The 26715-nt window shown below is 43.5% G+C and overlaps 1 protein-coding gene across 4 annotated transcripts in view; it reads right to left on the bottom strand.

Annotated features, from left to right (window-relative positions):
- atp10d (ATPase phospholipid transporting 10D) overlaps nucleotides 1–26715 on the bottom strand; it is a 51359-nt gene that overhangs the window by 12436 nt on the left and 12208 nt on the right. For 2 of the 4 annotated variants that reach the window (XM_068339591.1, XM_068339594.1), the window contains 12 exons: nucleotides 14729–14933; nucleotides 13878–13963; nucleotides 12726–12832; nucleotides 8651–8782; nucleotides 8349–8461; nucleotides 7563–7815; nucleotides 6661–6878; nucleotides 3088–3279; nucleotides 1984–2647; nucleotides 1757–1872; nucleotides 816–942; nucleotides 555–739 (listed from right to left, as the gene is read on the bottom strand). In XM_068339591.1, the coding sequence (XP_068195692.1) occupies nucleotides 555–739; nucleotides 816–942; nucleotides 1757–1872; nucleotides 1984–2647; nucleotides 3088–3279; nucleotides 6661–6878; nucleotides 7563–7815; nucleotides 8349–8461; nucleotides 8651–8782; nucleotides 12726–12832; nucleotides 13878–13963; nucleotides 14729–14933 (2398 nt within the window). The remainder of the gene's footprint in view (nucleotides 1–554; nucleotides 740–815; nucleotides 943–1756; nucleotides 1873–1983; nucleotides 2648–3087; nucleotides 3280–6660; nucleotides 6879–7562; nucleotides 7816–8348; nucleotides 8462–8650; nucleotides 8783–12725; nucleotides 12833–13877; nucleotides 13964–14728; nucleotides 14934–26715) is intronic. The other 2 variants (XM_068339592.1, XM_068339593.1) reach the window with 2 other exon arrangements.

Raw genomic sequence — 26715 nt, 5'->3', positions numbered from 1 at the left:
CAATTTATTGATGTGTTATAAATAGATCATAATGCAACTTTGCATTTCATTTCACTAACATCAGCCATTATTTATATTATATGTATAAACTGCACGTATATTGTATTTACATGGATTAAGGAAAAAGACAGTTACCTTATTGATCCCTCAGTGGGCTACTTCTTTTTTCACTGTATATATTTAACACACAGAGGCCAGAGTGTGCTCACACACACGAACACGCACACACACATAGCATGTAATTATGGAAGAGAGATGTTGCAGTGAAGGTCAGCCATGTAGCAGCGCCCTGGCAGCAGCAGATCGCACTCCATACTTTGTGGTCCATCACCCTCTGGTTCCAAGCCAAGTCCCTGTGGACTGCGCTACTGCACCCCCATAGTTTAGCTATGTTTTAAAATGTTAAAATCATGAAGATAGCCGGCCTGATGGGTTAGCTACTGGATCTTCAGTCCACCCAGTGAGCAACTTAAAACTTGGTGTCTGGCATCTTCAGAATGATTATCAATTGCCTGGGTTCTAGAAAAGCAAGCTGCTACGCATTAACCACTGACCTTACTCCCACAGCTAGCCATCAGTAGCTCGTCACTGGGACGCAGCAGTTTGCAGGCATAGGCGATGTTGATGGCCGTCTCCTTCTTGTCTCCAGTGAGGACCCAGACTTTAATCCCAGCCCTCTGCAATGCTTCAATGGTTTCTGGGACCTCCTCCTGCAGTCTGTCTAAAATCCCTGTGGTACCTGAACAACCAAAGCACTTAGTGAGAACCCCCATTCCCACCTGATGTGTGAGTGGTCCATGTGCTGGCTGTCGTACCCAGGAGAGTGAGGTTGGTCTCCAGCCTCAGCGCCGAGTCCAGCAGCAGTTCCTCTCTGTTCTCAATGCTGCTCTCAGCCAGCAGCTGCCTCTTCAGCCACACCTCATACTCCTCCTCCTCCAGAACCTGCTCCACAACCACCACTCACATTATTGGGCTGCACTAACACTGATGGGTCGCCTCACTCAGGGCCAATCAACAACAACAACAACATAAGAAGTGCAACAGCAATGTTATTATTATTATTATTATTATTACTGTTATTATTATAATAATTATTATTAATAATAATAATAATAATAATAATAATAATAAACAAAAATAATAGTAGTAGTAGTAGTAGTAGTAGTAATAATAATAATAATAATAATAATAATAATAATAATGATAAGATAAAGAATAATAACAAGAAAATATTGTTTTATTAATAGTGATAATGATAATAATACATCTTCTGCAAAAGGTTGAGCTCATTCTGTTAACAAAGGTTATGCTTGTATCACAACAGCTCCTAACTAAATTGATATGACTATTACCATTATTGTTGCTGTTGTTATTTTTCGTTAAGGTCAATGCATCATCTAAATCAGTAGTTTTTCCTTAGGGACGCCATGCATATGTAAAAATTACCGTGGATCAGCTGCAACCCATTTTATTTGAGATATTTTCTGTTTCAACACTGGAATCATGTCAAAAAAACAACAAACATTACAAACCAATTAATCAAATTGTAATGAACATAATAAAAGGTAAGTTGAAAGGTTTATGGGTGGACAAGTACTTAATGTTTTCTTTCTTGCACTGTCTATTCCTCTAGAGCCAAATGAGTTATTGATGTACATGTGTGGTTGGTATAGGGGGTATATATCTCCATCTGAGGGGTAAGTACGAATAAAACATGCACATGAACATGGTGATGATAACGTACAAAGCTAGTTACCTTCTTAGCAATGCAGAGAGTGCGAAGTCCGTCTCTGGCATAGCTGTCTAAATGCCTTTGGGTTTGTTCTCTGATGTGACTGTAGATCTCCTCAGTTTGCTCTGAACACGAACCAACTGACAAGTCATACACACAATCTTCTGATTGCTGTTTAAAACCTTAGTTATAAGAGACACAAGTCTGCAGTCAGGTTGTGCACCCTAGAGTATGTTTCACCTATTAATTACCTTTTGGTGTCTCACTCAGGTCCATGATGACAGAATCAGCTCCCTTGGTGTAAACCACCACTTGCCTTGAGAGCGGGTGACGGACCACCACTGACATCCTCTTCCTGTTGGAGTCAAAGGGAAGTACGTGGAGCAGCTGTACAGCTAGAGAGCCGATTCCTGGAAGATCCACCACCAGGCTCTCTCCAGACCGTCCCCTCAGGGTGCAGCGATAAGCGTGGGCTGCATGAACCAGCGCCGCCTCATCTGGACTCTCTGCTTCATACAGCAGTTCATCATCAACATCATTCTCACAATCTGCTCCAGTTAAGTCCTCCATATCTTGTCTAGTTTCATCAGTGTTTGTCTTTAAGTCCTTCATGTCATCATCCATCTCACTGACATCATTCATCATTCTAGCATCTCCTCCATCTTCTCCGATAGACAAGTCCAGTTCCTGTTTGAGGCTGGAGGTGTCCAGGTTGCTGTCTTGACATGCCTCTGAACTGTTTGTGGTGCTGTTGGGGGGTGGGGATACTGCAAAGGAGCCAGTCTTCCCTCTGGAAAACAGCCTGATGGCAAAGCTCCGGGGGCTGCCTTTGATTTGAGGAGGGGAGAGGGCTGAGAATGGAGAGAAGCTCAAGCGCTGAAGCATCAGCTTCAGAGGTGTTTTTGTTTGAGGCACCTAAAGGGAAGAGATTCATTTCAGCATGTTTTCAAAGATCCATTTTGGAAACTTTAGTGGGATTTCATGGGGAGAAATATACTGTATAGTTGTCTTAAATATGAGTGACAAGAAGTACTAGACATATAATAAAACGTAAACAATTAAAGTAAAGCTGGATAAGGGAGTTTTAGGAGCACTAACGAAGGTAGCTTGCCTCATCTCCTGCAGTGTTTTTTGACCTAATAATTACTAAGGAGTTCAGACTGCATTCAAGTTTATAAATTGTTAATAAATAAATGATATAATATGGGATTAACATAAAACATGCATTTAAAGTATTGATTCTTAACTATATTATTTTCTATTGTTTAAATGCTAACATAGGTACATCTTCTCGCTGAAGTTTGTCCACGCTGTAGTGATTCTGCTCCATGTCTGAGTCTCTGTAATCTCCTCACCACATGTCGAGGTTGGCTCGGCGATGAGACCACCACACTGTTGCAGATAGCCAGAGCAAAGAAGAAGTCAGTGATGTAGGTGAGCTCCAGGCTGGATGGACACCCAGAGGAGACGTCACTTGGAGGCAGCACAGGAGAGCAAAGCCAGCTTAACTTCTTCACCAGCTCAGGATCGGGTGTCACCTCCTTTGCCTGAACACAGAGAAGCAAGAGTATACGGTTGGTTGCGTTGATGTTCCCAAAACCGTTGGAGAAAAGATGTGAAATTACCTCTTGCTATCATCTGTCTTCCTGTCTTAAACTAATGTAAAAATAATGTTACATTCACACGATCGTTTCACTGCATCCCAAAGGTGCTCCATAGGATATCAGGACAGTGGAATACTGTAATTGTATGTATAAAGCAGAACTAGCAGTGTTGTGACATTTCATTGTAATTTAATTCACAGTAATCACTCGCTTGTTCGCACTTCAAGATGCGAACAAGCTTCAGTACATGGCAGGGCACTTCCGTGAAACACAAAAGTCTATAAGAGTGTGGTATTAGGTTGTTCAATATTAGGCTGCGTTCAGACTGCAGGCATATCAGATTTCCTTCCATATCTGATTTTTAGGACTGACTGTTTTACAAGTGTCCAGATGCATTCTGGCTGTTCAGACTGAGCCGCATTATTGGCCCATCTGACAGGTATGCGTAACAACAACGTCAGGGCGGAGGCGTCTTTCAGTGTGCGCAATGTCTGACGTCATGTAATTGCAACTGCGGCAACAACAACGATGACTAGCATGAAGTTTTAATGTATTGGCGGAATCACTGTCTGGTTGCGGTGGAGAAAATCTCACACACACCAGACACTGTCAACTTCTTCTTCCATTTTTTACAACACTGTAATGCGCAACGCTCTCCTTTCTGGCGCCTTGCTCTCGCATTTGGGATATGACGTCACAATCCGCCGTATCCGATCTGAGTGTTCGGAGCTGTTCAGACTGAAACACATCTGTCTATACCCGACACGAAACTACCTCCTGAAAGTGGTTTCAATCCGTCCCGCAAAGATCAGATATCATGTGGTATAGGGCTGTTCAGACTACAAATGAGACATCCGATATCAATCTGGATGGGCTGGTTGCCTTCAGTGACTGGTTGCCTTCCGTTCCTCCTCATACACCTTCAGTCTGTGAGCTGGCACACACACACACACACACACACACACACACACACACACACACACACACACACACACACAGACACACACACACACACACACACACACACACACACACACACACACACACACACACACACACACAAAAAACAGTGTACTGCCATCACTAAAATGCTGACATTTTTATTCACAGGCTTGCTGCAAAATGCCGCACACTTCAAACTCATGCCAACTGATATTTCAGCATCCGGTACATGTTCTACTAGAGCAAATGAAGCCTCATGAAGCTTCGGACCGCAGTGAACCGATAAGGATGAAAAGGTTCAATGCTTCATGGGGCTTCATCTGCCCATCACTAACTAAGCATAGACTTCCCAGTTAACATAATTTTAGAGTGTCATAACTGTTCCAACAATTTTCATGTTTTTGAGCAGAAAGTCCAAACAGCAGGAACGACATAGAAAACGGCAACGATTTCTGAGTGAAACTATCTGAAACTAGCTGGCTAGCACAGTCTGTCCAGCTATGGTTTCTGTTTGGAATGGGGCAATCGATGTAGTGTCAAAAATGCTCCTGGGCATCTGACAAACACAGTCTTTAAGTAAATACATACAGTTCTGTTCATCTAGACAGCTAAAAGAACTATCACTTCTCTAAAATGTCTTCCACTTGCTCTTTTAACAGGTGCCTTTTCCTTTAAATGTTAGCTCCTTTCCCAATCGCACGATTAGTTAGCTTTCTTTCTCCAGTTAGCCTGATAACATTCATCTATGGCTTCGCAATGCCCGCCAAGCGCAATTCATGATTTGCCAACACAAAGTCGTTACATCACCACGTTGATTTTTGACTACGTTGGGTTTGCTTGGTTTATAATACCAACACATTTGTTTTCATATGTTTGGTATGAAGTCTGATATTATTGTTTTATCGTGGAATTTCCATAGGTTCCCGCTAGTGTGTGTATATATATATATATATATATATATATATATATATATATATATTTGTTTGTGTGTACAGGCCCTTGAAAAGTACACAACCACACACAAGGGGGCCTGTAGGCATGCACTGGGAGGTAGAGTGGCGGGTAGCTCCTTTTTTGATGCACCCCAAATGAGCAGCTTGTAAGTGGGGCGGCGCCTTGCTCAAGGGCACCTCACTCCAGGGCAATTCGGCAGTTGTCCGGAGGTGAGCTGACACTTCCCACTGTTAGCTCACACAATGGGAAGAAGCGGGAATCGCACTGCCAATCTTGGAGCATTGGATGGCCCACTCTACAGCCTGCTCTACCACTGAGCCACTGCCGGCCCTAACCCTTCCCCTATGGGACGGGTTCATAAACGTTTAAATTACCGTGAATAATAAAATGAATAGTTTGTCGCTATATCGCAGAATTTAGTATTTAGTTTTCACAGGGTGGTCCTGGAACGCATTAACTGCGAGTAACAAGGGATTACTGTATACAGTAATCCCTCGTTAATCACGGGATTACTGTATACAGTAATCCTTCGTTAGTCACGGAATTATTGTATACAGTAATCTCTCGTTTAATCAAGATGTGCTGCTTCACTACATCGCGTATGTTTGGTAGGTAGTGACGTGATACCGTGCACGCATGCTATTGGCTGACAGCATCAGTGTGTGTACTACGTTTCTACTCCTGCAATTTTTCTTTAATACAAATTTTTTTAAACAGTATATAAGAGTGTGGGAAAAGGTAATACGGATATAAGGTGGTTTAATATCCGTATGGGGGGGGTTCATAAACGTTTAAATACCCGTAAATAATAAATAGTTTGTCGATATATCGCAGAATTTTGTTTTTCACAGGTGGTCCTGGAACGCATTAACCATAAGTAACAAGGGATTACTATACTGTATGTAGTTTTAAATATGTGTATTTTAGTATCTGTCTGTATTTGATTTTGTAGCTTTCAATTTACCGTGATTTCCAGACTATTAAGCGCACCTCAATAGAAGCCGCACGAACTAAATTTGAAAGGAAAATAACTTTGTTCTTACAGTATATCGGCCACACCTGTCTATAAGCTGCAGGTGTACAGATGTTGTAACGTAAGACATTTATGCAGAAAACATTTTAAAATTTTTCATTACTGCTTTTCCCCAAACAGTGTCTGTACCACGGTAGTATTTCAACGCTGCTGTCTCCAATGTCTCACAATCAATTCATTGATGGCAACCTTATGGCAGCTCTGTTTTCTCCTTCAACAGCCAGATCAATTGCTATAGATTAGCTGCATCATCGTTAAATTTGCAGGGTTGAAACTGCAAAAATAAGTAGCAGCTAATAGTCCAGAATTTACTGTAAATTGTTTGACGGTTACTCTCTGAGGTTATTTGGTAAGCATATCGCACGTGTGTGAGTGCATATATGTGTGCACCCTACCACACGGCTGCTGAAGGCGCTGGTTCTGGGCTGGATGTGACTGGACAGCCGACCCTCCTCCTCCTCTGACTCAGCAGTGAGTGTGTTCAGTGACACTGAGCTGCGGTTGCAGCTCAGAGAGCGACAGCTCAGAGATTTACGGCTGCAGCCCGACCTCAGAGTCACAGAGTGACTGGTTGCCTCAGTCCGCTCCTCCTCATACACCTTCAGTCTGTGAGCTGACACACACACGCACGCACGCACGCACGCACGCACACACACACACACACACACACACACACACACACACACACTCTAACATCTGTAACAGGTCAGAATCTAAACTATCCTTTGCTCACAAAACAATATTTTTTTAAAGATATTTATCAATTTTCATGCAAACTGCAGTACTGTATTAAATTGCAGGGTGGTGTGAAGTTGTGTGTTGTGTGTAATCTGTATTTTCCTTTTTGCCCCTGCCCCCTGAATGTCTTCCCCTGACTCTCTGTCCCCATTTCCTGCCCCCAGGATTAATGTCAACATCATGTCAAAGGCACTAGTGCAGTTAAGATCAGAAAACAAGTCCGTGCAGAAAAAAAATGTCCAAATAAGACTTTGAAACCATCTAATCCCTTTGATATGGGACATGTGCTAATGTAGCCACGTCTACAAGCCCAGCGGCTGATCCATTAGTGACTGAATATTCATGTGAATGCTAACGACTGATGGGATGCTTACACATGACAGCCTCTGCCACCACTGTATGACTTTGAGGGTCACTGGGTCAATGCTAGATCGTGTTGATCATATGAGACTATTCTAGATGCCACAGAAGCACAGTCCATCTGAAGGAGACTTCTCAATGCCCCAACATGTCTCCAGTCAAGTAAAATGACATCAATCAGTCAGCTGGGAGTTCTTACCGTTTTCGTCATGAGGATATTCAATTCCAAAGATGCTACAGCGTCGGAACACCATTTTGTTTTCTGTCAGGGTTCCTGTCTTATCAGAGAACAAGAACTGTATCTGACCCAGGTCTTCAGTGATGTTCAAGGCCCGGCACTGGATTCTGGAGTCCAGCTGCTCGTTATACAGGGACAAGTCGTTGTGGATGAAGTAGATCTGACCCAGTTTCACAATCTCAATGGACACGTACAGAGATATAGGGATCAGCACCTGTTGGGTAGGAATGTGGTCATTATGAAATTCATTGCATTTATTGAAATGGAAAATTGAATATGAACCAATGATAACACTTCATGACTAACTCAGTTCCATGTCATGTTTTATGCAGATCTTCTAATATGTAACATACATGTAGTATGTGTTGAATTATACACTGAAGTCCAGTTACTCAATTATGCCATCCTGATAAAAAAAATGAAAACACTACAATCAAGGAGAAAACCACTGAGTAAATCTGATCAGGTTTTCTTCGTCATTAGCTGTTTCAGTCTGTCAGTCATTAACTTGCTGTGAGATTCATTACAATGGTGAACCAGATCATTGTGACTGGAAATTAATAAATACGTGGACTACATGTATATTATTCACTTAAAAATATAAATATGAGGAGTTTCCTTTATCAATACAGATATTTAATAGTTTTACTATATTGAAACTGGTTCTGGTACTTATTAAAAGTGACCTATCTGTAACCAATTGTCAATTGAGCTGGGGGTTCTGGTCAGACCAGGTTAACACTATACCTGCAACACAATGATCATAGTCCAGAAGACATAGAAAGCAGCTAGGGCAGGAGACAGTTCCCCATCAGTCTCAAAGAGAGGGTCTTTGAGGTTCCTCAGCCAGAGACCATGACCTTAGAAACACCAGAGCATCACATCAGTGACAGCACATTTAGATTTCCGCTGGACGTGGATTTATCCTTTATCCTCTTTCCTTTTCTTTGCATGGTCAAGTTGGTTTTGATGAAAATATCGGTCTAAACTTTTAAGAATGACATTGATATTCACAGCTGTTTGTGAGAAGTGTGTGCGTTATCGGTCACCTATAGAGGTAGTCAGACACATGACGATGAGGAGAAGCACACACCACAGGACGTCCGTGTTCAAGTGCTTCTCTAGCTGGCTACGCTTATACCTTGGCCCACTGTTGTTCATCATGGCTTTAGTCTCATGACCTAGGTTATACAGCAAGAGAAGAGAAGACCACAGACACCCTTTACATCCACAGACCCACTACTAACACCAATGTTATTACATCAGAAATGATGCATGAAAACAGAGGCAGGCTGGGAGGTGGAAAAAGTAGGATTCAATGTGTTCTGCATTTGCGCTCCTCCTTACATCTTGGTTTAAGTTAAAAAAAAATTACCACAGCAGTCTAGAACAGTGATCCTCAACCTCCGGGTCATGGACCGGTTCAAGTGCGTATGTCAATCGGTACCAGGTCACACAGAAAGATTACAGAACTCACATTATTTCTGTTTTATTTCTAATCTGATTCTGAACGAATGTTTTCTTTTAAAATGAGGGGATTCTCTCCTCCACATCTGTCTGTGAATCACTCGCCGTGCTTGTCAAGATGCTTGCCTCGATCACATGACTACCTTCTTAAAGGGGCCACTCCGGCTGCTAACATAATACAGTACTGATATATTGAAACACTTCATACAGACAGATCAGGTCGGCCAGTACTCAGTCTGCTCACCTGACTCCTTTTGTCACACAAATCGTTCTAAGAACAGACACAAAGGACATATATTATTTTTCTCGACACGGAAGTCTATGAAATGAAACACCACAATGGCTCTTTATGTGCCTGTTAATGTAACGAGTAATGCAACACGTTTCAATCTAAATGTGAATGATAACACCAATTGCATAAGGTGGTGGTTTGTGACACGAGCAAATGGACCACTTATTTAAATACTTGTACAGAGTGACCACAGTGATGAGGTCATTCCTTGTTCAAACACCAAAGAGAGGCCAATCAACAGCATCATAGCACTTATTTATTTTGTTTATTTTTTTCGGACATGTTAATATAGCAGACTTCACACCTTCATCACATTCACAACATCAACATCTGGAAAAAAAGGGCAGACGGATAAAAGCCAATAGGCTTGTGAAATTCCCGTCACCCAGAATCAACAAATATCTCTCTCATCAGAATGTGTAATCAGCAAACTCAGACATTAAAAGTTTACAACTAGCTCATACATTGAATTTTGACAGACGTTCATACCCTTATCCACTTCCAGATATTAGCCTTTTACCCTTGGGTATAACCATGTTTATATTCTTCCTAGGAACACAAGGTTTGTTAACATCATGGATAGTCAAATCAAGAAGTTGGCCTTGCCAGTGTTCTCCACAAGAATATAATGATAATATTCACTTCTTTCAGCAAACAGTGTTTATACAATAATTAACCAGTTTGTTGCAGACACTTTAACAGTTTTACATGCTATTATATTGTCAAAAGATATCAACATGCTCTTTAAAGTCTCCAAGTTAATGTTATCCCATGTTATCACAGATACATGAATTTTTTTGTTTTATTTTGTTCATTAGTCCATGTTTCTGACGTTGATGATGTTGATTTTTTTTTTTCAACTGTTCCATGTAATACTTGATGTTTCCAAAATTGTAGAGATCCCAATATTGAAGTGACTCTGTTGTACAGATCTTTGGTGTAGTAACAATTCTTGTCCGTCTTTATTGTTCGTAATTCACCAACTCCTCTACACTCCTGATCACCACTGTTTTCATCTGGTCTGGAGAAAGCCCTTTTGTTTTGATGAAGATCCTGCAGTTGTTTGTCCAGGTGTTGTCGATCAAACCATTCTTCTTCAGTTGTTGAGCTTTTTTAGCGATATCAGCATTCTTTTTAGTGATATTCTCATTAATGTAGACATTTTTTCCTTTCAGTTTGAAGCCTTGTTTCAGAAGAGCAATTTTGTGTTTACGATTGTTGAATTTCATCAGTCTCAATCTGGTCCGGATCCATAGTTATCTCCAGATCCCTCACTTGAGAACTCACTTGTTGCTCCAGAGATTCGATGTCAGCGCTATCCACAGCATTTTTGTAATTACTCGGCTTGATTTGGATTCTAGTGATTATCACATCATTTATACGAATGCTTTGTTCCAAATCCTCCATTCTTTGTTGTCCCTGTCCCAAGACAACAGTTCTTTGGTCTTTTTCCTCCATGTCTTTCTGCACTTTCTTCATTTTGACGTTCATTTCTTCCAAGGCGTCTAGCACCGGTTTTAGCTTTTCTTCCAACTTTTTATCAAAGTCACTCCTTAACTTATCAAAGTCACTCCTTAACTTATCAAAGTTGCTCTGTAACTCACTCTTTAATTCTTTCATAGAGACCGTCTGGTCTTTAGTATCCTCCGATTTTCCTTTTCCTTTCGGCATTTTGCAGAGAATAAGTGAGAGTCAGTGTGGGTATGAGTTAGAGAGATAGCGACAACAGGAGACAGTTTTACTTCATCTGCAGTTTTACTATCTCCTGTCCTGCAGCTCTCACTAGTCTCATTGGAGTTTCTTATTCTTCAGTTCTGAAGAAGCGCCTTCATTTCTGAAACATTGTCAAGGAACTTTCTACAAGTCCAGTTGATTTGGCTCTTGGCTGTTCTTTCAGTCCGTCTCTGTCTTTCTATCTGTTTTTGTTTTTTTGTAATTTCTCTGTCTATTTCTTTTTCTCTCTGCCACTGATTGACTCTGACTCTCTCTCTCTTTCTCTCCCCGCATGGTCAAGACATTTGTCTGCCTAAAATGAGCCTTGGATTCTGCTTAAGGTGTCAGCCTGTTAAAAGGAAGTTTTGTCTTGCCTCCATTGCCAGAGTGTTTTCTCATATGGGACAAGTCAGCTTCTATAGCAGCATGTTTTGTCCTGCTCTAGCTGGAAAGTACTTTGAGATACCTTTCTGTTATGATTCAAATATAACGGGATTTAATTGAAAATTGATTTGAATGGAATATTGAAATGAACTGAATTGAATTAAACTGAGCTGACCTGAATTGTAATTAATTGAACTAAATTGTATTGAATTGAATTGAATTGAACTGAACTCAATTGAAGGTTGCCTTCATGGACATTTTTTGCATGTCCCTCAGCCAAGCCAAAGTGCTGATCTGTCTCAAACTTACACTACAAAGTCTGCATTAATAGGCTGAACCCGGCTTGTAAAAATCACAACTGCCCTGTAAGATTGATACCAAGAGTACTGAAAAGCTTTGAGTGACTTGAGCCACATTAGGTGGGGCCTCCCTGACAATTTGAACCCTCTAAAATTTGCAGACAGACTGAACCTAAAGTCTATGGAGGCTTCACTTTCCATCATTATCTTCTTCTTCTTTTCCTTTCGGCCTTTCCCTTCAGGGGTCGCCACAGCGAATCAATTTCCTCCATCTAGCCCTGTCCTTTGAATCCTCTTCTCTCACACCAACTACCTTCATGTCCTCCCTCATTACATCCATAAACCTCCTCTTTGGTCTTCCTCTAGGCCTCCTGCCTGGCAGTTCAAAACTCAGCATCCTTCTACCAATATATTCACTATCTCTCCTCTGGACATGTCCAAACCATCTCAGTCTGGCCTCTCTGACTTTATCTCCAAAACCTCTAACATGTGCTGTCCCTCTGATGTACTCATTCCTGATCCTATCCTTCCTGGTCACTCCCAGAGAGAACCTCAGCATCTTCATCTCTGCTACCTCCAGCTCTGTCTCCTGTCTTTTCTTCAGTGACACTGTCTCTAGACCAAACAACATCGCTGGTCTCACCACAGTTTTGTACACCTTTCCTTTCATTTTAGCTGAAACTCTTCTATCACAAGGAATCACTTTCCATCATTATCATCCATTAAATTTGTACCATGAAATTGAATGACTGCTGGAACCTTGTGTGTAATGGATTTTTAGTAATTACAGATTATTAATTATTAAAGTTAGTAATCTGCAGTTCAAGATGAAAAGGTCAAAGAAATGTTTTCATTGTGATTTACATCAGATTAGATGTAATTGGCGACCATCTTTCTACAAAATCTCCTGAGGTTCCAATAAACATTTTTCAGTCAAATCATTTGGAGAAAAAAAATCTCTGCTCTTACCTGCATAAACGACGATGCCCACTACAGTCTCAGTGTTGCGGATGGTGCAGCTCCTCAGCAGGAGGTTCCTGTTATGCAGCCCCACACGGACACCATTAGGATGCTCCCTGTCAACCGACATTCACATGTATGATCAAAGTGGTCAAGCTTTGAATGACTATTCAGAAGATAACAAACTACATCTGAGTAGAGGTAAGTTATAGTAGGCGTTACTGCAATGTTTTATGGGAGCCAAGAGCTGAGCTGTGTCAATATTTTTTTTTCACACCACAACAACATTAAAAAAAATAAAATGAGACATGAAAAAAAACCCAACCTTGCCATCTTCGTAGAAAAAAAGGCCAGTAAAATTACAGTAATAAGTGTAATTCTGTCACCATTACGAAGTACTGTAGAGCTGCAGGATATTTAAAAAAAATCATTTTTTTAGAGAAAGAGAGACAGAAAGAGAGATGTCTATTCTTTTGAATATGTAATTAGTTGTTGATTAAAAAAGATAATCTAATTGTTTGAGGCGTTACAATTATTTTTGTGACTATATTTAACAAATATTTAATATTATATCTGATATTTGAGTTACAATATTTAATAAAATCCTTTCACATCACAAAAACGGTACAATAACATGAGCACATGCGGTGTTGAAATATATGCATGTCGCATATGTTTTACTGATTGTTACTGTCCAAAAATGACAGCCTAAAGTGAACAGGTTATGTATTAACTAATTTAAATGTTGTGTTTTAGATTAATTAGACTAAAAACTCCTAAAAACTTATGGGAAATAAGGTATTTGGTTTTGTTCCTGGTTTCCAGGAAGGTGCCTCAAAAATTGAAATGAATTTTAATAATAATGGTGTCTTGCTTATTATGTAACAATTTATTTTATTAACTTTTAATCATTGTTTTGTTTGGAATAAAATTTGCTGTACTGCCTAACCAAGTGGTGTAGTCAATTAAATTTATATTAATATTAATCACATTAAACTAAGATTCATTATTATTTTGATAATTGTTAATCATAATTTCCTAGCCAAACTTGCTCCTATATATGCGAGTGTGACACAAAGACGGTGACACTGATTCCATGGGGTGACCTTATGGTAGCACAACTATGCATAGACTGATGTGTTTAGATGGAACGGAACTCACATGTACCCTCTGAACCTGTTCAAGTCATTGTTGGGGTTCTCACACTCAATACGACTATGGAAGCTCTCAAGAGTCATATCCCCTCCCTGGAAGACAAGTACACACACACACACACACACACACACACACACACACACACACACACACACACACACACACACACACACACACACACACACACATTTAATTGAGACCTTAAGATATTCATACAAAAGTGCACAGTTACCACAACACGGTTATTTTTAAGAATTCATTCATATCGATGAAAGAATTAAGAACTGCTCATTTTGTCCCAGTTGTTATGAAGATGCATTCTTCATGGCAATTCTGTTGAAGTCCTAAATTTAATATCTTAAAACATGGAACATCCTGCACCACTGTGGTCGTTTTAGAAGCTGATACCACGTAGGCAACTTTCCGTTGACATCAGACACTGCATTGCTTAATGAAGCATGGACATTGACTGTTTGCAACTCTTCCAGTGAAGAGTTATCCAAACTTCTATCCAGCATTTCTCTTTCCCTGTTGGTGCAGTCTCTTCTCAGGATAAATTCATTTGAGGCAAAACAACACAAAAGTTTAAGCAAATATTTGACCAGGTAAAAGTATTGGATAATAATGAAGAGCAAAACAGAATCAACTGGACATGTTTAAAATGGGTTAAAGACATTTGATTGAAGACAGTTTATTGGACAATACCACTTGACATTAGGTTGCACTCCTTCACTGAATGCAGCCTTCATATACAGAGAGACACAAGCCAATGTTCATGAATTCTATAGAAGGGCAAACAGATTCAGGTTTGTTTTCATATTGAACATGGCAATCTACTTATCTATTACTATTATTACCTGCATTGGTAGATCTAAAACCACCTGTCTCTGTTTCAGGTTGGTCTCTCCATCCAGGTTAGCGGTCTCAATATAACAAACCCCATGAGGGTCAGAAGAATGCAGCAACAGCATGTCAGCTGGGATGATTTCATTGCAGGACAGACGGACAAAGTCTCCAACTCGCACGTCTTTCCAGCGCTGCTCAACGTAGGCTTTTTGATTGCTATGGGACAACATGGAAAGACATAAAATATGTGAAACGTTAAATATATTTGTGAAAAGATAAAGCAGAAGGCAGAGAGCAGAGAACCACTGACAAACATGTGGTAATAGTTTTAGTTTAGTTTAGTTTAGTTTTTTCGGACATGTTAATGTAACAGACTACACACCTTCATCAACATTTACAACATCAACAACATCCAAAAAAAAAAGGGCTGACGGATAGAAGCTTGACGGATAAGGCTTTTGAAATTCCCGTCCTGAGGAAACAACAAACATCTCTCTCATCAGAATATGTAATCAACAAACTCAGATATTACATGTTTTCAACCATTTCATTCATTGTATTTTGACAAATGTTCACTCTTATCCACTTCCAGATATTAGCCTTTTAACCTAGAGCATAATCATGTTTACATTCTTCCGAGAAACAGCAAGGTTTGTTAACATCTTAGATGGTCAAAATAAGAAGTTGACCTTGCCAGTGTTCTCAGCAAGAATATAATGATCATATTCACCTCTTTCAGCAGATGGTGTTTTTACAAGTATATCAACATGCTCTTTAAGGTCTCAAACTTATTGTTATCCCATGTTATCAGAAATTCATTTTTTTGTTTTTGCCATCCCTTCCTTGAGTGGTCACCTTATCGTGGTGGAGCGGTTTGTGTGTCCCAATGATCCTAGGAGCTAAGTTGTCTGGGGCTTTCTGCCCCTGGTAGGGTCACCCATGGCAAACAGGTCCTTGGTGAGGGACCAGACAAAGTACTGCTCAAAGACCCCATATGATGCTGAAAAACATTGAAACACGTTTTCCCTTGCCCGGATGCGGGTCACCGGGGCTCCCCTCTGGAGCCAGGCCTGGAGGTGGGGCTCAAAGGTGATCGCCTGGTGGCCGGGCCTGCACCCATGGGGCCCGGTCGGGCGCAGCCCAAAAGGACAACGTGGGTCCCTCTTCCCATGGGCTCACCACCTGTGGGAGGGGCCATAGGGGTCGGGTGCATTGTGAGCTGGGCGGTGGCCAAAGGCAGGGACCTTGGCGATCCGATCCCCGGCTACAGAAGCTGGCTCTTGGGACGTGGAATGTCACCCCTCTGGCAGGGAAGGAGCCTGAGCTGATGTGTGAAGTTGAGAAGTTCCGATTAGATATAGTCGGGCTCACCTCCACACACGGCTTGGGCTCTGATACCAGTCCTCTCCAGAGGGGTTGGACTCTCTCTGGAGTTGTCCATGGTGAGAGACGCCGAGCAGGTGTGGGTATACTTATAGCCCCTCGGCTTGGCGCCTATACATTGGGGTTCACCCCAGTGGACGAGAGGGTAGCCTCCCTTCGCCTTCGGGTGGGGGGCCGGGTCCTGACTGTTGTTTGTGCGTATGCACCAAACAGCAGTTCAGAGTACCCACCCTTTTTGGAGTCCTTGGAGGGGGTGCTGGAGAGCGCTCCTACTGGGGACTCGATTGTTCTGCTGGGGGACTTCAATGCTCACGTGGGCAATGACAGTGAGACCTGGAAGGGTGTGATTGGGAGGAACGCCCCCCCCGATCAGAACCCGAGTGGTGTTCAGTTATTGGACTTCTGTGCTTGTCATGGACTGTCCATAACGAACACCATGTTCAGACATAAGGGTGTCGATATGTGCACTTGGCACCAGGACACCCTAGGCCGCAGTTCGATGATCGACTTTGTGGTCGTGTCATCGGACTTGCGGCCACATGTCTTGGACACTCGGGTGAAGAGAGGGGCGGAGCTGTCAACCGATCACCACCTGGTGGTGTGTTGGCTCCGATGGTGGGGGAAGATGCCGGTCCGACCTGGCAGAACCAAACGTATTGTGAGGGTCTGCTGGGAACACCTGGCGGAATTCCCTTTCAGAAGGAGTTTCAACTCCCACCTCCGGCAGAACTTCACTCACGTTCCGGGGGAGGCGGGGGACATTGAGTCTGAGTGGACCATGTTCCGCGCCTCCATTGACGAGGCGGCCAACCCCAGCTGCGGCCGTAAGGTGGTCGGTGCCTGTCGTGGCGGCAACCCCAGAACCCGTTGGTGGACATCAGCGGTAAGGGATGCCGTCAAGCTGAAGAAGGAGTCCTATCACACCTTTTTGCCCTATGGGACTCCTGAAGCAGCTGATAGGTACCGGCTGGCCAAGCGGAATGCGGCTTTGGTGGTTGCTGAGGCAAAAACCCAGGCGTGGGAGGAGTTCGGTGAGGCCTTGGAGGACGACTTCAAGATGGCTTCGAAGAAATTCTGGTCCACCATCAGGCGTCTCAGGAGGGGGAAGCAGCGCAGCATCCACACTGTATATAGTGGGGATGGGGAACTGCTGACCTCAACTCGGGACGTTGTGACTCGGTGGGGAGAATACTTCGAAGACCTCCTCAATCCCGCAGACAAGCCTTCCCATGAGGAAGCAGAGTCTGGGTTCTCTGAGGCGGGCTCTCCTATCTCTGGGGTTGAGGTCACCGAGGTAGTTAAAAAGCTCCTCGGTGGCAGGGCCCCGGGGGTGGATGAGATCCGCCCGGAGTTCCTAAAGGCTCTGGATGTTGTGGGGCTGTCCTGGTTGACATGCCTCTGCAACATCGCGTGGACTTCGGGGACAGTGCCTCTGGATTGGCAGACTGGGGTGGTGGTCCCCCTTTTTAAGAAGGGGGACAGGAGGGTGTGCTCCAACTACAGGGGCATCACACTCCTCAGCCTCCCTGGTAAGGTCAATTCAAGGGTTCTGGAGAGGAGGGTCCGTCGGGAAGTCGAATCTCGGATTCAGGAGGAGCAGTGTGGTTTTCGTCCTGGCCGTGGAACAGTGGACCAGCTCTACACCCTCCGCAGGGTCCTTGAGGGGGCATGGGAGTTCGCCCAACCAGTCTACATGTGTTTTGTGGACTTGGAGAAGGCGTTCGACCGTGTTCCTCGGGGGGTTCTGTGGGGGGTGCTTCGGGAGTATGGGGTACCGGACCCCTTGATAAGGGCTGTTCGGTCCCTGTACGACCAATGTCAGAGTTTGGTCCGCATTGCCGGCAGTAAGTCGGATTCGTTTCCAGTGAGGGTTGGACTCCTCCAAGGCTGCCCTTTGTCACCAATTCTGTTCATAACTTTTATGGACAGAATTTCTAGGCGCAGCCATGGCGTTGAGGGTGTCCGGTTTTGTGGCCTCAGTATCGCGTCTCTGCTTTTTGCAGACGACGTGGTGCTATTGGCTTCATCAAGCCGTGATCTCCAACTCTCACTGGAACGGTTCGCAGCCGAGTGTGAAGCGGTTGGGATGAGAATCAGCACCTCCAAATCTGAGACCATGGTTCTCAGTCGGAAAAGGGTGGAGTGCCCTCTCCAGGTTGGGGATGAGATCCTGCCCCAAGTGGAGGAGTTCAAGTATCTTGGGGTCTCATTCATGAGTGAGGGTACAATGGAATGGGAGATCGACAGGCGGATCGGTGCAGCGTCTGCAGTGATGCGGACTCTGTATCGGTCCGTCGTGGTGAAGAAGGAGCTGAGCCGAAAGGCAAAGCTCTCGATTTACCGGTCGATCTACGTTCCTGCCCTCACCTATGGTCACGAGCTATGGGTCGTGACCGAAAGAACGAGATCCCGGATACAAGCGGCCGAAATGGATTTCCTCCGCAGGGTGTCCGCGCTCTCCCTTAGAGATGGGGTGAGGAGTTCGGTCATCTGGGAGGGACTCAGAGTCGAGCCGCTGCTCCTCCGCATCGAGAGGAGCCAGATGAGGTGGCTCGGGCATCTGGTTAGGATGCCTCCTGGACGCCTCCATGGTGAGGTGTTCCGGGCACGTCCTACCGGGAGGAGGCCCCGGGAACGACCCAGGACACGCTGGAGAGACTATGTCTCCCGGCTGGCCTGGGAACGCCTTGGGATTCTCCCGGAGGAGCTGGACGAAGTGACTAGGGAGAGGGAAGTCTGGGCTTCCCTGCTTAAGCTGCTGCCCCCGCGACCCGACCCCGGATAAGCGGAAGAGAATGGATGGATGGATGTTTTTGCCATTAATCCATGTTTCTGACATTGACAATATTGGTTTTTTCAACTGTTCCATTTAATACTTGTTGTGTCCAAAATTGGTGTAGAGCTCCCACTATTGAAGTGACTCTGTTATACTGATCTTTGGTGAAGTAACAACTCTTGTTTGTCTTTATTGCTTGTATTTCACCAACTCTTCTGCAGTCCTGATCACCATTGTTTTCATCTGGTCTGGAGAGAGCCCCTTTGTTTTGATGAAGATCCTGCATTTGTTTGTCTAGGTGTTGTCGATCAGCCCATTCTTCTTCAGTTGTCGAGCTTTTTTAGCGATATCAGCATTCTTTTTAGTGATATTCTCATTAATGAAGACATTTTTTTCCTTTCAGTTTGAAGTCTTGTTTCAGATGAGCAATTTTGTGTCTACGATTCTGGGATTTTATAAGCACTGCAGGTGGTCTTCTACCTCCAGATGGTAATGGATAACATATCTCAATCTGGTCCGGATCTATATGTAGGAGCCAAAATGAATGTTTGTTTGCATTAACTCATATATGTTCTGTTTGAGCCATATCCCAGATTCACCACCATCTAGTGGCCGGACTGGAGCATAAAGGTCCAGTCATCCTACCTGGAGGGCATGGCCGGAGCAGGAAGACACAGTCTTTGACACTCAATGCATAACCTCCAAGCTTTAGATTAGACTGCTCCTCCTTTGTAAAATTTAACTTGATCAGTAAAAATCCTTATTTGAATTTAACATTTGATCTTCTGGGCTTTTGTATTAATTTTAGTTTGTAATAAATCTTGGTTTATTTTTTGCTACAAAACTTTGTGGAACTTGGATCATTTTGGACTGCTAGAGAGTCAGACATTTTTGCTCGGCCACCAATGGTTATCAATAGGCCCAAGAAATAACCATTACACAAGTCAAAGACTTTTGCCATCAAGAAAAGAAGAACTGCTTTCAACAAACAAAGAAAGGACTCCATTCCACAAGGAAGTAAAGAACTCAAGGACCCAACACTGGACTGGATATGAAGAGCTGGATGGATGGATCAGCACATGGCTGCAATGTTTGGGGTGATGTACTCCCTCTATGAATTTCAAAAGCATGCTTTGATATTGGAAAGGAATTAAGGAAATATGCTATTGGAGTGGATTATACTGTGGATCTGTTGAAATATCAAGAGTCTACTATAGGAGTGGATTGTTTGGATAATCAATACAGTAACAGTTAAAATACAAGTATGTCAGATGAAACAAAGAGCAGTGAAGAGGGGGAAAGCATGGTCTCATACAAAAACACAGAAATGGAAGAGAGGGAACGTACTGCACGTGCAACTAAACTCAGACTTTCCAGACAAGGAAAATTGGCACATATAACTAGAAGGAAGAATATAATGGTAGAACTCATGGAGGATGCAACATGTGTGCAAGAAGTCAAAGAAAATCTTCTTAAGTTTAAACAACTGTTTGATGACTTTAAAACTATACATGAAGCCTATCATTAAGTTTTGACAGAAGAGGAAGCAATTAAGGATGATTTTGAATGGGCCGAACCCAAATGGGCTGATATTAACTGTTTTCTTTCTTTTGTGCATGAGTGGCTACGTGGGGCCTCCCAATCTGAAACTCAGAAGGAAGTTGCTCCTGAGACAGCTGCTGAGGAACTCAAGTGTGATGAGGAATCCGAGCCTGAGGTTTGCCCTGAAAACAGCGTGTCACAAGTTTCTAGTCGTAAGTCCAAAGTAAGCTCTGTTACATCCACAAGGGTGTTGGCAGAAGCGGAAAGAGCAGCCATCATGACCAAGGTGGCAGCATATGAAAGTACAGCATGAAATGAATAAAGAAATACAAGCACTGCAGGAGAAACGTGACATAAATAAAGAAATACAAGCACTGCAGGAGAAACGTGAAGCCTTGGAACTGGAAATGCAGCTAGCGGCCTCAGCATCCAAGCTGGCAGTTCTCAGGGCCGCTGAGAGACAAGGGTCTGTGGTGATCAAATTAACAGCTGGGTCCATTACTGATCAGCAGCCAGAACCAGGTAAGCCCCCAGCTGAAACCCTACCAAGTGAAGACGGGATTAGCAAAGGCCCTTCAATGTTGCAAACTCCACATGTTTGCCAGAAGGAAGGTGTTCACTTTCAACTTATCCCTATGCAGAGAGTGAGTGTAGAAAGCTGAACCAGCTCAGCTCAGACATCCAGTCCTCTCAACCCTAGTGCTGTTCCACTTCAAGCATCAGCCTCTGACCAACCAGTAGTGACATCACAGAACAGTCTGAGTCATGAAGGTTTAGTGGACATCCTGCAACGTCAAACTGATTGGACAACCACTCTAATGAAACAACACAATCTCCCTCAAAGACAAGTCCCAATATTCAATGGTGATGTTTTGCTCTTTAGGCCATTCATCAGAGCTTTTGAACACATAGTTGAACGCAAGACTGATAGTAGTGCAGATAGGCTGTACTTCCTTGATCAGTATACTACTGGCCTCCCCAGAGATCTTGTTAGGAGTTGAACCCAGATAAAGGTTATGAAAGAGCAAGATCTTTGTTGCAGGAGCAGTATGGAGATGAGTTCAAAATCAGCTCAGCTTACATGAGGAAAGCACTAGAATGGCCTTCAGTGAAAGCAGAGGACTCAAAAGCATTACAAGCCTTTACAATATTTTTGAGGATTTGCAGTAATGTAATGGAGGACATGAGATACTCTCATGAAATCAACATGTCATCAAACATGAAACTCTTCGTCATGAAGCTTCCCTATAAGCTCAGAGAAAGATGGAGGGCCAGTGTGTGTGAGTTGCAGGAGAGGCAAAATATCAGACCTCAATTCATAGATCTTGTAGCATTTCTGGAGAGGCAAGTGACAGTAGTTTCTGACCCAGTATATGGAGACATTCAGGATAGAGCTCCCAGAGCAAAATAAATTATCCCCACTAGAGCCAAGCCCAGATCCAGTGGCAGCAGCAACTTTGCAACCTGTGTCACCACTACTCCAACTCAGCTACAGCAACCTGAGAACAATTACACACAGCAACTTTGCTGCCTATGCAACAGCAAGCACACTTTGGATCAGTGTAATCTATTCAGAAAGAAAAGACACAAAGACAAAATAGATTTCCTAAAGGAAAAGGGAATTTGTTTTGGTTGTTTACAGCAAGCTGGTCACCTCAGCAAACACTGTAGACAGACTCAGCTGTACAGTTTGCTCCAAACAGCATCCCAGTGTTCTTCACATAAGGCAGTTTGAGCAGAAGGAGAAGAGTGACACAGCAGAGATGCACCTCAAAGCATATGGGCACATTGGGGCCGGTAATGTCCTCTCAGTAGTGCCTGTGAAAGTTAAAGCTAGAAAAGGAGATAAGATCGTCCCTGTCTATGCTTTTATTGACCCCGGTAGCTCAGCTACTTTCTGTACAGAACGCCTCATGTCTCAGTTAAACGTCAAAGGCAAAAGAACCAACATCTAGCTGCAAACTATGAGCCAGAAGAAGTCAGTACCAACGTATGTGGTCTCAGGAGTAGAAGTGTCTGTAATGAAGGGAAACAGTTTTCTGCAGTTACCGGACGTGTTTACGCAAAAAGAGATGCCAGTCATTACTGATCACATTCTCACAAAGCAGGATCTCATTAGATGGCCATATCTGCAAAATGTTGACATGCCTGAGATAGACGGCAACATTGAGCTACTGATAGGAGCAAACGCCGCAAAGGTTATTGAACCCCGGGAAACCATAAATAGTCAGGGTGAAGGACCCTATGCAGTGAAGACCCTAGTGGGGTGGGTAGTCAATGGTCCCTTAAGAGGTGGTGAGTCTAGTACCGACACTGTCTCTCGGTCTACCACAGTAAACAGAATCTCTGTAGCAAACCTAGAACAGCAGTTGATTACTCAGTACAATCACGACTTTAATGAAAAGGCATCCGAAGAAAAGCGTGAAATGTCACAGGAGGATAAGAAGTTCCTCAAAACTGCTACCGAGTCAGTCACACTAGTAGACGGACACTACACTCTAAACTTGCCCTTCAGGAAAGATGATTTACAACTACCCAGCAACCGCCACATAGCCATGCAATGTCTCATGAGCCTCAAGAAAAGACTAAAGAAAGATGTCTCTTTCCACAGAGAGTACACTGCCTTTGTCAGTGATGTTTTAGCCAATGGACATGCTGAGGCGGTCCCCCAGGAAGAGGAAAAATGAACTGATGGAAGAACCTGGTATATCCCACACCATGCAGTCCATCACCCCAAAAAGAACACACTAAGGGTGGTGTTTGACTGTGGTGCGGTGTTTCAGGGCACATCCCTCAACTCTGAACTTTTGCAAGGCCCAGACCTTACCAACTCACTAATACGGGTCTTGCTCAGGTTTAGACTGGAGCCTGTTGCACTAATGGCTGACATAAAATCCATGTTTCACCAAGTGAAAGTCTCAAAGTCGGATATAGACTTCCTGCACTTTTTGTGGTGGTCAGGTGGAGACATTGAGCAGCATCCAGTAGACCACCGCATGCTGATGCACTTGTTTGGAGCCATCTCCTCCCCGAGTTGTGCTAATTTTGCCCTGCGAAGGACTGCTCACGACAATTCCCACATCAGAGCTCAGGTAACCAACACCATACGGGGGAATTTCTATGTGGATGATTGTCTAACCTATCTGCCCACAGTACAGGAAGCAGTGCAGCTGGGAGAGCAGACTTAGTGGAGCTGTGCAGTAAAGGAGGATTCCAACTCACCAAGTGGGTGAGTAGTAGTAGAGCTGTGCTTTCTACCATAAAGGAGGAGGACCAAGGGAAGAACATCATCAAGAACAAATCATTAGATCTGGACAAAGACAAACTTCCCACTGACCGTGCACTAGGACTTCAGTGGAGTGTGGGGGATGACACCTTCAGGTTTGACATCAAGGTCACTGAAAGGTCACACACACGGAGAGGTATTCTGTCAATGGTGAGCTCTGTGTATGATCCACTTGGCATTCTAGCGCCTGTCCCTCTCCCAGCCAAACAACTGTTACAACAGCTCTGTAGGCAAGGCCATGGATGGGATGAACCAATACCCATAGATCAGTCTAGGCAGTGGATGAATTAGGTTCAAGATTTTCCCAAATTGACAGACTTTAGTGTTGCCCGCTGTATCAAACCCAGTAACTTTGGAAAGCCACAATCCTTTCAGTTTCATCATTTTGCTGATGCCAGCGAGACAGGGTTTGGAGCAGTAAGCTACCTTAGAATGATCAATGACAGAGGAGAGATACATGTATCTTTCATGTTAGGAAAGGCAAGAGCAGCCCCCTTGAAGGACATGACCATTCCCAGACTGGAACTGGCAGCTTCAGTATTGTTTCTTAGAGTAGACAAAATGCTGAGGCTAGAACTGCAGCAACCTATGTTTAGGACTGATAGCCAGGCAGTTGTAAAATGCATTCACAATGACAGTGCCAGGTACCACACCTTTGTAGCAAACAGAGTTTCTGTGATAAGAGAGAACACAGATATCCAACAGTGGAGATACGTTGCCAGTAAGCACAACCCAGCAGACGACGCCTCTAGAGGGCTGAGTATGTGTAAATTTCTTGAAAAAAGGAGATGGATCCATAGGCCTGAATTTCTTTGGAAGCCAAAATACACCTGGCCAGTGGAAACCATCATTCAGAAGTCTCTACCCCATGATGACCCAGAGGTCAAAGGTTATCCTGTTGTATGCAATGTGGTAACCCAAGATGTTTCGAATCCGACTATCATGCTTCTCTCCTTCTCAGAGTGGACCAAGTTAGTGAAAGCTGTTGTGTGGTACCAAAAGCTTGGAGACACCCTTTTTGCTTTGTGTGCTAAAAGGAAAGAGCCAAGCCCCAGTGTCAACACACGTTCTCATCATCAGAAACGACAAGCTTTCAGGTCAACGCTCGGTGGTCAGTATGTATCCCTGAAAGACTTGGACAGGGCTGAAAAAGTTTTGGTAGCCTTTACTCAAAAATAGGCTTTCCCAGGTGAGTTACAAAACCTAGAAAAGACACCACCTAGAGTTCTGAGAAAGAGCACCATCTACAGGCTAGATCCAGTACTGAAGGATGGACTGTTGAGAGAGGGAGGCCGACTATCAAGGTCAGACATGTCTGAGACCATGAAGTATCCAATCATCCTTCCTGAACGGTCTCATATCTCTAATATGTTGCTCCATCACATCCATGAAGGGTATGGGCCCTGTGGCAGGAATTACATCCTTGCTCAGTTGAGAAAAAAGTACTGGATCGTCAGTGCCAATAGTGCAGCAAGAAAAATCATTTCAAAATGTGTGACCTGCAGGCGCTTGAAAGAGCAAAAGATGTCTGATTTACCACAACAAAGAACACAGCCAGATCTCCCACCATTCACCAACGTTGGCATGGACTATTTTAGACCAATGGAAACAAAAAGAGGGAGAAGTCTAGTTAAAAGATACGGTGTGATCTTTACATGTATGTCCTGCAGAGCCGTTCATCTCGAAATGGCCTGCTCACTTGACACGGACTCCTGTATCCAGACTATCAGGAGATTTGTGTGCAGACGAGGCCAGGTAAAGCACATCTGGTCTGACAATGGCAATAAGATGGTGAGTGCCGAAAAAGAGCTGAGAAGAGCTTTGGCTACTTTCAACAGCAATAAAATCCAAAATGCCATGCTTGAGAAAGGGATAGGATGGAGTTTCAATCCACCAGGAGCATCTCACCATGGTGGAGTGTGGGAGAGACTTATTAGGTCGGTAAGATGGACTCTGAACCATCTTTTACACCAACAAACAGTCGATGATGGAAGGTCTTCAGACACTTTTCTGTGAGGTTGAGGCAATCCTTAACAACCGCCCAATCACTACAACATCCTCTGACCCTTCAGATTTAGAACCTCTGAGCCCAAACCACATCCTGCTACTTAACTCCCAACCAGTTCTCCCTCCGGGTGAATTTTCCCAGGCTGACTCCTACACCAGGTGCCGGTGGAAACAAATACAGTACCTGGCTAATGCGTTCTGGAGAAGATGGACACAAAAATATTTAGCACTGATGCAAGAAAGACAAAAGGTTCAAGAGAACTTCAAGGTCGGAGACATCGTGATGATAGTTGAGCCTGCCTCCCCACGATCATCGTGGCCTCTGGCAAGAGTCCTGGAGACGAAACCTGACTCAAGAGGGTTAGTACAATCTGTTTGACTCAAGACGAAGACAGGCATCTTAGAGCGGCCTATCACTAAGCTCTGCCTGCTTTTGGATGAACACTGAAAAACGAAAAAAAAATCTTTGTAATATCATTTATTGGCTCCATTATTTTGTTGAATAATTGTTTTAAGCCTAAAACATTTAGGGGCCAGATGTGTAGGAGCCAAAATGAATGTTTGTTTGCATTAACTCATATATGTTCTGTTTGAGCCATATCCCAGATTCACCACCATCTAGTGGCCGGACTGGAGCATAAAGATCCAGTCATACTACCTGGAGGGCGTGGCCGGTGCAGGAAGACCCAGTCTTTGACACTCAATGCATAACCTTCAAGCTTTAGATTAGACTGCTCCTCCTTTGTAAAATCTAACTTTATCAGTGCAATCCTTATTTGAATTTAACATTTGATCTTCTGAGCTTTTGTATTAATTTTGGTTTGTAATAAATCTTGGTTTACTTTTTGCTACAAACCTTTGTGGAACTTCATTTTGGACTGCTAGAGAGTCAGACATTTTTGCTCGGCCACCAATGGTTATCAATAGGCCCAAGAAATAACCATTACACTATAGTTATCTCCAGATCCCTCAGTTGAGAACTCACTTGTTGTTCCGGACATTCG

The sequence above is a fragment of the Antennarius striatus genome, chromosome 17 (assembly GCF_040054535.1).
Source record: "Antennarius striatus isolate MH-2024 chromosome 17, ASM4005453v1, whole genome shotgun sequence".
Lineage (NCBI taxonomy): Eukaryota > Metazoa > Chordata > Actinopteri > Lophiiformes > Antennariidae > Antennarius > Antennarius striatus.
The sequence above is the reverse complement of the archived record's forward strand: the minus strand, read 5'-3'. Positions and strand labels throughout refer to the sequence as shown.